The following is a 12,455-nucleotide window of genomic DNA, read 5'->3' as shown; positions in this document are numbered from 1 at the left end:
ACTCTACTCTTCAGCTCAACCAAAGTAATTGAGTGTTAATTCATGATTTCTCTCTGACTAATGTTCCTTTCACTGAATGTCTGTGCTTTCACCTCACAGATCTGTTCCAATATTTAAAAATATAAATGAGTTTTACCATTAACATATATTACGCTTATTATGCTTATTATTGAAAGTGGTCTCAGAGTTTTAGACCCAACTTTATTTTTTCCTCAAACACATGGTAGTCTATAGGATTAAAAAAAAAGAAGAAATAAAGTTAACAGAGATTAAAGTAAATCTTGTCATAAATTAAAAAAGTAAGAGGGTTGATATGGTATGTGACTATACCTTGAATCCATTGAATTTGCAGTTTGGCTTTTTTTCTTTCTTGATTCTTGTTGTTCTGGATTTGTACCCTCATGGTTGAATGCACTTATTGTAAGTCGCTTTGGATAAACGTCAGCTAAATTAAATACATTGTAATGCAGTCTTCTTCTTCTTTTGACCCATCTGGTGCAGGACACACAGAGCAGTGAGTGACCATGTATGGCGCCCGGGGAGCAGATGTTGGGGGAGTAAGGTGCCTTGCTCAGGGGCACTAGACAGGGTAGGGAGAATCCTCTTGGATTTTTGGACAGATCAATCCAGGTTCGTCTTTTTGTTGTTTCTCTGTGGAGTCAAACCAGAGACGAACCGGAGACCTTTTCTGCCCATAGTCCAATTTTCTGCCACTAGTCCACCGGTCCTCTGTGTGTCATGAAGAGAGCGCTGTGCTGAACAGTGGAAGTTATAAGAGACGACCCCAAAAGGGAAAAAACACTGTAAACATCATCGGTTAATAACTGAATACATGTGATTATCAGTACAAAGGCACGTGCGCATACACACACACAGTCTCTCTCTCTCTCTCTCTCTCTCTCTCTCTCTCTCTCTCTCTCTCTCACAGAAGAAGCCACACCATGCATAATTTTTTCTTTTTAAATGGAGTTTGATATTCTATGCATTTAGTTAAAAGGGTGTGTTTAAATTTTGTAGGACTGAGAGGCCTTCACCATTGTGTAATACACAAACATTTACTCAGTGACACCAATAAAAAGGGGAAGGGCAGGTGGAATACTTCCAAAACTCACACTGCAAAAAAACACGTAACAGTTACTCCTCTCCCACAATGAGGCTACTTAAACGAGGCATGTTTCTACTGCTCCTGAAGCTCACCATTGCACTGGGATCACTATGGATCCTCTCCCTACTAACTTGCAGTGAACCAGGCTGGAATCCCAGCTCAGTTCTCATGTACAGCTGGTTGGAGTATACAGACTCTGATGACAGCCCAGAGAAAGTGTGTAACTGCTCAGCTATCCTGCAGGGAGAGAGGGAGGCACTGGAGCAGGCCAAATTACTGACCATCACCAAAGACTTCCACAAGAGTGTTCACATCCCTGATGAACATTACATGAATGCAACCGAAGACTGCAGGTGTGTTGCTTTTAAACAACAGATTTTAGACGTTTTACTCAATATGTCAATATGTCAATATGTGTTTATGAATTCCACTTAAATCACTGAAAGTTCTTTGTTTATTATTGTTTATTTACAGTGCATTCAAATTAAGAAGAAAATACTTGACATCTCCGTTGAGCCAGGAAGAAGAGGACTTCCCCCTGGCATACTCTATGGTTGTGCATCATAAGGTATGCAGATTATAAAGCCTGAATTTTAATTAAAATAAACTTTAAAAGTGGAGTAAACAATTTATTTAAAAGTCATCAATCAAAGGAGCTCTTCACCACCGCTTGTGAATTTCAGTTATGTTCAAGTACACAAAAAGGATACATTATTAATATATTATTGTATATGCTCTTAGGTGCAGAACTTTGAGCGCCTGCTGCGAGCCATCTACGCACCTCAAAATATTTATTGTGTCCATGTGGACAAAAAGGCAGACTCCTCTGTCTTATTTGCCATCTGGGCAATTACTGACTGCTTCCCGAACGTCTTCTTGGTCAGTCAGCCTGTTGATGTGGTCTATGCGGCCTGGTCACGTGTCCAAGCTGACCTTAACTGTATGGCGGATCTCTATAACAGCAGCATACAATGGAAATACATCATCAACCTTTGTGGCCAAGATTTCCCTCTGAAAACAAACTTGGAGATTGTAAGGACACTGCGTTCACTGAGGGGCGGGAACAGCTTAGAGTCAGAAGAAATGCCCGGATATAAAGTGGGGAGAGTGAGAAATGCACACAAAATAATAGATGGAAGAATCCAGGTACCTATATTGGATAAAATATCTTTATAAGGTAAACATTACAACTTACTGTTCATCACTTTAACATTAATTCACTATTTTAACTCCCTCAGGATACAGGGAAGGCAAAGAAAACTCCTCCCTTCAACATAACCATAATGTCTGGAAATGCCTACTTTGTGGTGAGCCGGGGTTTCATCCGCAGTGTGTTGGAGGACCGCCGAGTGCTGGCACTGAGGGAGTGGTTCAAAGACACCTACAGTCCTGATGAATTTCTCTGGGCAACCATTCAGCGAATGCCCAGAGTTCATGGCTCAACACGGCCCCACAGGAAATATGACATGTCAGACGCTAATGCCATCGCTCGCCTGGTGAAGTGGCAGTGGCACGAGGGGTCGCAGGATTCACCTGACGCGGTGTACCCAGAGTGTCAAGGCAGTCACGTCAGGGAAATATGCGTATATGGTGCAGGGGACGTAAAGTGGTTGCTCAAGCAGCATCATCTCTTTGCTAACAAGTTTGACATAGACACAGAGCCCGTTGCTGTCTACTGTTTAGAGAAATATCTAAGAAAAAAGGCACTGTCTGGTCTACAATAGATATACAGGATGTTTTTCATAGCAACTGACAATGGCATTCAATTCAAACCTTTTCAATACATGTTTATAATTCTAGAGTGATGAACACAAATTAAAATGTTTCATTAGTGGCACTATATTATTCAGTCGTATTTCTGCTATTCGAGCAGTTTATCAGTGTAACGATTAAAATAATCTGATTTTGTTATGTCCGTGATGTTGCTCTGTTTGATTGTTGTTTTTCCAGATCTGTGAATGGGGTCAGATCAGCAGGTCGATCAGGGAGAGGTGTGTAGGATCAGGTCTCTGAGAAAGGAGGGGCTGGAGTTGACAGAGAATGGATGACGGGTGCTGCATTAGAAGACATTTCAGTCGACCGATTGCATTTATCTGCTGAACTTTTGCAGATAGGTTGAAGTAAACCGGTGTCCAAACGTGGTCTTGTCCTGAGTGTGGTGTCTCTTTGTCTTTCTGTTCAGCTCACCTTATATTTACCAGCACAGATTGTATGTTCCAGGCAGGTGAGGCTATAAAGCAAGTCAGTAGTGAGGGGGGGGAGACAGGAGTTGGCAGCTTGGTGAGGCTGCAGATTTTTCTAGGTTGTTTTTCTCTTTTTCTTTCTCTGGTATGATTTAGTTATTTTTTGCATTTCCCAGGAATATTCCTGTCTTTCTGTTGTAGAACCTTGTTTTTAATAAAATGCTAAACATTTTCATCTACTCCTGCTTCTTCAGAATTGCTTTTTTCAAGTTTTCAGTGCCAAATAGCACCCTCCACCCCTATCTGGGGGTTACAGCTCTACACTAATATTATAACAGTACACAATAACATACCTTGAAAACATTGTAATTTGTCGAACGTTCCTCCTTGAAGAAAATAATTACCAAGTTTATAACTAGTCTGGTAACAGTTACATCTACAATTAGGTTTAGTCTGCACAGTTAAAAGACTGGCGTATTGTGTAGATAAGGTGGCTTGGGATGGAGTAAAATTCCCGGCTACAATTATTGTCCCAGTTTGCTCGCGCTGGTAAAACTTTCATGTGAAACCTTTTTTTTAAAGACTGATGAGGACGAACACACCTTTAATGAAACAAATAATGTTACATGTTGTACAACAGATCAACATCTTGCAAGACACAAATATATTTATAAATAAAACAAAGAAAAAATAAAAGTAGACACACACCGACTGTCCCTGTCCAACCATCAGTTAACATAGTATTCCCTGATCACTCCCCAAATTGTTTTCACACACACAAACACACACACAGACACACACACACACACACACACACACACCAGACAAATATGATTAAAATAACATTAGTCCACAGTTCTACATCTGAGTGAGTAATCAATTCAGAGTAATCAGAGAGGATGCAACTGAAGGCATGCAACAAATCAGTGCAGCTATGGGAACTGCCTTTATGACATCCCCAGAATGTTCACAGTGATGTACAATGCTAACAGAATAGCCAATCCGTAGCGTTTATAAGACAAGTTTAGGATGTGATATCTATATAATAAACTATTCAAAAAGCAGCTTTCACTTTCTGTTTCATATCGTTACAAACTGCAGGCTTGAATTGAAATTTGACCAGCGTATCCACACATTTAAAATTCCAATTCAAGCCTGCAGTTTGTAACTGTGGGTCATACATTTGTAAACCTTGAGTGTCTGAAATTAGAATTTCTATTTCCTGCAATGTTACAGTTTATTGACCAAGCTACAGTACAGTATAATATGTGTATGTATGTAAAATGTGTATTTGTGAGCAGATTGGCAGTGTTACAACTACTGTTATGTCGTATTACTGTGTTATTACCAAGCCTCTTAGTTATTCCTCCAATGTGAATTAAAGAAGAATGAAACAGTTTAATAAAAAATGAAGAAACCCCCCCAGAAACTAATAAATTGGGAACACAATCAAGTGCTGTGTAACATACAGTAGTACAGAACAGTGACAGTCACTGTACTTACAGGATTATGTTTAGCACCCAGTGAGAGGAGATAATACCTCCCTCACTGAACAAGCAGTCGCCTGATGTTTTGTACCACTGCTTATTCTTTTCCAGCCTGTTGCTAGTGCCGCGAACGTCATGCTGCAGGGCCGCTCATATTCAGTCATGCTGTGGTAGAATACAGCACAATGCAGGGAGAAAGTAGCCAGGAGTCAGGTGTCTTGTTTCTGTCAAACGGCCGAGTTCCCCTTCTTGTGGGCTCTGAGCGAGAGAAGACGACAGAAAGAATAGTAGAATCTTTGGCTTTAGAATGAAAATATTTCAAACAAAGGTATAATTATTGCAGCTGAACAGTAGTGAGTTTGCTGTGAGTAGGTTGATTACGATCATGTTTTTAGCCGACCATCGATTATGTTTCATTCCACTACATCACACAACAATCTGAGAACCAAACCTCAGAAACTAGGCGAGGATTTACTGACCAGCACATTCCTTTTTAGCTTTGAATTGTTTGGAAAATGTCTCCGTGAGGCGAGCAGACCAGCATGGAGAATTCAGTGAGGCGCAGCAGACAAAATACCTCCATCTCTTTTACTGCAGCAAAATCAACCAGGAAATCTTTAATGTTACATCCTTGTTACTCAATGAGATAAGGTAAAATACACGTCCATGACTTCACTGATCGGAATCCATGATAAGGTCTCATTCACCGGTCTTAGGTTGAGGATGAATTGACTTGATAAGTTACTCAGGTCATAGTGATTACACTGTTGTACTGGCAATGAAGACATGTGTCAAAGCAGAGATGTGTAAACTTCCTTATCTCCGCTCTGTCAGCCAAACTGTTGGCTTGGATAAACATTTTTAATGTGTGAACTTTTTTCTTTTTCTTTCCTTGTCTTGGAGGACTACTTACTTAGCTGCTGATTCCTGCAAATCTGTATCCAATCTGGATTTGCATTGGGTGGAAAGGCAGAGAGCAAAGGTTAGTGAAGGAGTCAAACAAATGACGGGCACGGCCACATTGTCAGTCCACATGCAGTTGCTAGAGATTAGTGCTCTCTCCTGTATTTCCACTGCAGCGCTATCAAGAGTGTTTTTATATTTCACACTAAGGGGGTTGATGTGTGTAGTTTGTGACACATGCTCAGTGAAACAAGGCATGACGTTAAACAAATTAGCATGGCCTCTTGCGTAATGAACAGGGATAAAGTTAGAATGAGTCAGACTTCATTTTTACATCTATTTGCACTGAGGTTTGGTGGGTTTCAGAGAGTTCAACAGATCCCTTTTCCTTCATACACCGGATCCGTTGGAAGGAATCATACATAAAACCCCATGTACCATATTCTGCATGTTGTTAAATCTTCCAGAGACTGTCAGTGTTGTAATGTTGACTTGAGACACCAGTAGTTGTGTACATGACTGTCGTCCCTACAGGAAAATTGTGTTGCAAAAAGTATCAAGGAGGGCATCAAGGTGAATGGTTGTGTGTACACAGTTCAGCTTTTATCTTGTAGCCGTGCTCAATCTTTTTGTAACCTCAACCAACAAATCACAGTTTTGTTAAATTTGACAACACCCTAAAGTAACCAAAGCTGTTATCTCAATTCAGGGGTTGCATCCTTCGAAAGGGACACCACCCACCTGGCCCACAACCACCTCCTCTGTGGGCCATGTAGAGAGATGGCGTGGTCTATACAAGTTTTCCGTGATCAGTGTCACCAGCTTGTACTACTCTTATTGCTGTTGCTGAGCAACAGAGCTGAAGTCGGACAGGCCAAGCAGGTTTTAATTGGCTCTTTTTTTTTTTTTTTTTACATGTATAATTTTGGATGTTCAGTTGTAGTGAAGTCTGATACTCAGGCACTGAATGTCTCTCGTTACTTGTCTGCACCATTTCCTCTTTGAGGTTAGTCACTGAAGCACAATGCATCCTGGGATAGGTTGGGCCGGGAAGGATCCACCCAACGGGGGCCTACGTTTCCCTGGGATAAAGGACACATTTGCGGAGGCATTTCTTTGAGCCGTCAAAGATGGGACAGACTAGTCGTGCTGCTGTGACCCAATATGACTGCAAATTTAGTCGTTTAACATAGCAGATCCTGAATTGAGACACAGCTGCTGTGTAGGATTGGAAAAAACTATTATTTTATCTCACTAAAGGCTAAGATGCAGATCTAATACTAAACCCCTTATTCTTCTCAATTGTTACAAAGTCCAGTCTGTGCTGGTGGTCTCTTCAGTCCCTTTACAATAATAGTTGTTAATGTTTTCTAGTTTGTCTGTCCCACTATACATTTCCTCTAAATTCCTTAGCAGTGAAATATCTGTGGTTAGGAGTGACTATGTGTTTAGTGCAAGCCTCCTCAGGTTATAGATGATTTTTATTATGGTGTCACAGATGAGGGGTGAGATGAAACAGTTTACACAGGAATCCATAACACAAACAGAAAATCAGTGTCCGGCTTTCTTTGTGTTGGGTAGGGAGGCAGCCTGAGGTCAGTAGAAGGTTAGTCCCAGTTTATGAAAATTAACAGCAGCTTTGAGAAAAAAATTCTGAAAGACTTTTAGACAACATAGTGATCAATGCCGAATTACCTCTTGCGTGCGAACCATTGTTTACCACTCTCCTCGTCATACCTTTGGGCGGAGTGAAAGATGTATAAACATGCCAATGCAAATTTGGCACTTGGAATAAAATATTGCATTATGTTTGTTTACTGTTTGTTTAGTGTAGTTTTTGACTAAGGTTATAGATCGTATGCACACCTTGGCCATTAACCTCTGACATCATGCTCAGGGTGGGAAGATCAAATGCTTTTATGAACAAAATCATAATGTGTTGCTGTGATCCAGGTTTATAAGTCAGGCAAACACAGATAAACTGACACACTTTCTTGCATTTCACTGCTTCCTAAATTATCAGCAACTGAAAAGACTAAATCTAGAGGGATAGAGGGCCCTGTCAGACAGCAGCTAACTTTGGCAACCACTTTCTAACTCACATCAATAATAATTATTAATTATTAGTTATTAATTTGGGTCTGAAGATTGTGTTGAATGCTTTAGGCGTCTGAAATAGCGCAAACGTGATGTATGAAAAATAAAACCGTGGTTAAGTAAATCATTTCAACCTATATTCAAGCCACTGTGTAGGTGGCTGGGAGAGCACCTTCACTAGCACCAGAGGATCAATCAGGTGCAGGTGGGAGCTGTTAGCTGATACGTCCTCTGGTTTAAAGGCAGCGGCTGAGCTGCCTGAGGGGAGACACGAGAGACAGAGACACGAGAGACACTGAGCTGCAAAGCTGACGGGCCAGCAGGAAGTGCTGTGTGCTTTGAGTCGAGAGTTTATAAGTTTCTGTTTTGAGTTAATGAAAATGCTGAAAGCGACATCTTTGTCCCTGGCTGTGTGTGGGAGAGCCCCCTGGCATTGTCAAATGTGAACAGTAAGGAAACAAATTCAGTTTTGAAAACTATAAACTCGTCATTGCAGAAAAAGCAGGTTTATTCTGTTCATAAAAGCATTCCATTCCCAGACCATTATGTAAGAGGAAAATGGCCACCACGTGACTATGGTCTATTACAAATATTATCACAGCAGAAACTGTAGTATTTGTCATTGACTACAGCCAATATTCTTCAGGAAGGAAAGACCAAACACAAACAAATATCAAAAATCCAGACAATACATTCATCATATATGCATTTATATGACTTACTTTATACTGTATGTGTTAGGTATGTGTTGGATTAAAAAATAAAAATCAACATCCATTAACGTCTGCTGTGAAGAAAGGTTTCTATTTTTCACAAACAGGTAATAACTGCACCTTTAAACTGACCAGACTGGATTTAGCATTCCTTAAAAACCACCATCAATGACGGTTGACAAAATGTTACCCCACAGTTTCCTGACACATCTGATCTGAACTCTCATTAATCAAACTATCAGATGTACTTACTTGATAATGTTGGGTGGAATTTGAACGTATGATTTCTCCAAGCTCCCGCAGAATATTCACTTACTTGATCTTACTATTGAACTTGGAGCTGTAGAAATCAAAATTAGAAAGGTCTGTTTCACTGCTTACGTGATCTGATTCAACCACTGTAATGGGGTATGTTGGTTCCTGGATTTTTAGACTAGTCAAAACTTTATTCTTGGAAATAGTTGTGCCATTCAAGTTGCTTCAATTTAATTTGTAGTGTCAAGTGCTAATAGATTCAACCATGGATATACTATTAAAAGGGTTTCTTGATTGTTAATCCTGTGCTGAAATGTTTTTAACAGCAGTGTCATTTAAACTTAAAGGACAACAGTGAAACCTGATGAAGGGTCTGGTTATTCCCAGCATACTCTGTATGAACCAGGAAGGATGAACAATGATGAACATCTTGAGGTTTTTCTTTAGTCTGTGGGACAAGAGCAGAGGCAGAGGAGCTGTGAAATGATCAGTAGGAGCTCTTTTACACTTGGCCTTTCTCCAAATTTAAATGTTACACTATATTTACTATATACCATAAATTTGTATTAATCACAACAGTATCATCAAATTATTCTTACTTTACATTTGCATTACACTTGTTTGTGTTAGTATTAACTCCTGTGTATCATTTGGTGGCACTTTTTCATCAAGCTAAAACCGGGCATCCTCCTGCGAGGTGTGGCACCGTTCAGATAAACATGATGTTATTCACTGCCCCATTAGTTCCAATTTACTTATCAAATACCTACACACACGGACAATAGAAAACAGAGTTGGCCATCCTGGTAGAGGGACGTCAACCGACTCTTCAGGAGACAGTTCCCCCCGCAAAGCAGTCGGGCCAGACTCTGTCTCTCCATCAATCCTGAAGCACTGTGCTGATCAGCTGTCTCCCGTGTTCCCAGACATTTTTAACACCTCACCGGAAACTTGCCACGTACCAGCCTGCTTCAAGACCTCCACCATCATCCCTGTACCCAAAAAAACAAAGATCACGGGACTAAAAGATTACAGATCTGTCGCCCTGACCTCTGCTGTGATGAAGGCATTTGAACGCCTTGTGCTGTGTCACCTCAAAGCCATCACTGACCCTCTCCTGGACCCCCTGCTGTTTCCCTACAGAGCCAATAGGTCTATAGACGATGCAGTCAACATGGCCCTTCGCTTCATCCTCCAGCAACTGGACTACTCAGGAACCTACGCCAGATCCGGTTTGTGGACTTCAGCTCTGCCTTGAGATGAGTCCGCCTACAGGTGGGAGATTGACAATCTGGTGACCTGGTGTGATCTGACCACCTGGAGCTCAGTGCGCTGAAAACGGAGGAGATGGTTGTTGACTTTAGAAGAAACCCAGCCCCACTCACCCCCATCACCCTGAGAGACTCCACAGTGACAACTGTGGAGTCTCTCAGGGTGCTTCCTGGGCACCATCATCTCCCAGGACCTTAAGTGAGAGCTGAACATCAGCTCCCTCACCAAAAAGGCTCAACAGAGGATGTACTTCCTGCAGCAGCTGAAGAAGTTCAACCTGCCAAAGACAATGATGGTGCACTTCTACACCTGCATCATCGACTCCATCCTCACATCCTCCATCACATCTGGTTCGCTGATGCCACCGCAAACGACAAAGGAGGCTGCAGCGTATCATCCGTTCTGCTGAGAAGGTGATCGGCTGCAATCTGCCATCTCTGCATCCGCCCGCCACAAGACCAGCTTCTATCCGGCTGCAGTTGGCATTATCAACAATGCCCGGGACCCCCACCTGAATTTGACTTTTATTCCGCCCCCACACCTCAAGGATGTGTTAAATTAACACATTATATTATATTATATTATACTGCATTACTGTTCACTGACTTGCATTTCACTTTTTACTTCACTTTTTATATCTTTTATCTATTATATATATTTTATTTAGATATGTTTATGTCTAAATAAATGTTACTTTGCATAAATATTAGAAAAAGTGAGTAAATAAGAAATAAAAAGTGAGTAAATATATATTGTTTCTTTTTATTGCTTTTCTTATGTGTGTTGTATTTATTGTGTTTGTATTTTTTTATGTTCTACGTTCATTGTATGCACCAACAATCAGAGCAAATTCCTACTTGGCAATAAATACATTCTGATTCTGATTCTGATTCTATTCCTGAGGTGAATGACACAACGTGATATTCAGTCAAATAGTTTTGCTCATTGTTACTTTTTGTAAAGTTTATCACTGAGTTAGAGCAAAGTTCAAGTGTGATTGCTAAGCTTTGTTAACCAGCAGACTCTACTTCAGCTCTTAAATCCTGTTGATGAAGCTTCTTTCCAACAATGCAGTTTTCCAGCAATGTTTTATTCTAAAAAATGCATTATACCTCAGTTTGGGATCTGAGTTATAATGCAGATTATTTGCAATTTTAGAAAGTAAAATAAAAAAAATTCTTGTGACATTTTAAGCAGCTTTCAGGCATTTTTACACTTAAAACAAGTCTGAGGTTAGTTCCTGTGTCATCCATTCTTTGATTTGATTCATGGATACATGGTTTCATTTAGCCAAGCACGCACAGGACGTTGTGCTTCCTACTATTGGGTAGACCAGAACAATTGCATCCAACCGGTCTGATCACATAACTTTAGGGGAGAGGTATAGGATGAAGTCAGAGACATAAAACTCTTATCTGATGTGCTGCTGGTAAAGACACAGGTAAGTCCTATTTATCTACTCTACTCTTCAGCTCAACCAAAGTAATTGAGCATTAATTCATGAATTCTCTCTGAACTAAGTTCCTACTAAATGACTGTGCTTTCACCTCTCAGATCTGTTTTGATTAATTAAAAAATATAAATGAGTTGTATCATTAACATATATTCAACAATGCATTCTGTTTGCTTTACACTTATTATTGAAAGTGGTCTCAGAGTTTTAGACCCAACTTTTTTTCCCTTAAACACATGGTAATCTATAGGATAAAAAAAAATAAGAAAATAAAGTTGACAGAGATTAAAGTAAATCTTGTCATAAATTAATAAAGTAAGATGGGTGATATGGTATATGACTATACCTTGAAATTAAAAGTTTAAACAAACAATTTAGTAGCACTTAAATGGAACTTACTTACAGCACTTTGTAGTTTGGCTTTCTTAAAGAAATTGTACTTATTTGATTCTTGTTGTTCTGGGTTTGTATCCTCATGGTTGAATATTATATTGTAATATAAGTCGCTTTTGATCGCCGTGGAGTATGTGGGGGTGAAACTCTCACAAGAACTCAAATAAATGCCCGTTAGATATCAAAACACATTTGGGAGGAAATGATGACATAGGGAGTAATTTTTATTCACTTTTCTCATCTAGGGCAAAAGGGGCAGGTCTTGAGCACCACTATGGGTCTATCTGTGCATGTGCCTGCATGTGATTATCAGCACAGTCAGTCTCTCGCTCTCTCTCTCTCTCTCTCTCTCTCTCTCTCTCTCTCTCTCTCTCTCTCTCTCTCTCTCTCTCTCTCTCTCTCTCTCTCTCTCACAGAAGAAGCAACGCCCTGTTTATCCAGAAACACTAATATGAATTCAGCAGGTTTTTATAGAGATAAATAATAAATACATCTGGTCAATGCATAACAACTTTTTTTTTTAAATGGAGTTTGATATACTAAGCATTTAGTTAAAAGAGTGTGTTTACATTTTTTAGGACTGAGAGGCCTTCA

General features: G+C 40.1%; 1 protein-coding gene across 3 annotated transcripts; it reads left to right on the top strand.

Annotated features, from left to right (window-relative positions):
• On the top strand, nucleotides 1–3,527 carry LOC133950657 (beta-1,3-galactosyl-O-glycosyl-glycoprotein beta-1,6-N-acetylglucosaminyltransferase-like). Of its 3 annotated transcripts, none has more exons than XM_062384734.1 (5): nucleotides 1–589; nucleotides 1,243–1,458; nucleotides 1,580–1,673; nucleotides 1,847–2,251; nucleotides 2,344–3,527. In XM_062384734.1, exons 2-5 carry the CDS (start codon nucleotides 1,274–1,276, stop codon nucleotides 2,827–2,829), a joined length of 1,170 nt encoding a protein of 389 aa, XP_062240718.1. In that variant the 5' UTR covers nucleotides 1–589; nucleotides 1,243–1,273; the 3' UTR covers nucleotides 2,830–3,527. The 3 variants fall into 3 exon arrangements, with proteins under 3 accessions (XP_062240718.1, XP_062240719.1, XP_062240717.1); XM_062384735.1 differs by having other exon boundaries at nucleotides 4–589; nucleotides 1,349–1,458; XM_062384733.1 differs by lacking the exon at nucleotides 1–589 and having other exon boundaries at nucleotides 596–1,458.
• The last annotated feature ends 8,928 nt before the right edge of the window (nucleotides 3,528–12,455 follow it).

Source organism: Platichthys flesus, chromosome 3 (assembly GCF_949316205.1).
Source record: "Platichthys flesus chromosome 3, fPlaFle2.1, whole genome shotgun sequence".
Classification (NCBI taxonomy): domain Eukaryota; kingdom Metazoa; phylum Chordata; class Actinopteri; order Pleuronectiformes; family Pleuronectidae; genus Platichthys; species Platichthys flesus.
Note: the sequence above shows the minus strand (reverse complement) of the source record. Positions and strands in the feature narration are given on the sequence as shown.

Excerpts from the sequence above, each read along its gene's own strand:
- LOC133950657 (XM_062384733.1), top strand. The coding sequence starts at position 1,151 with ATGAGGCTACTTAAACGAGGCATGTTTCTACTGCTCCTGAAGCTCACC. Across the intron at positions 1,674-1,846 it reads CTATGGTTGTGCATCATAAG|GTGCAGAACTTTGAGCGCCT; the intron begins GTATGCAGATTA and ends ATATGCTCTTAG. Across the intron at positions 2,252-2,343 it reads TAATAGATGGAAGAATCCAG|GATACAGGGAAGGCAAAGAA; the intron begins GTACCTATATTG and ends TAACTCCCTCAG.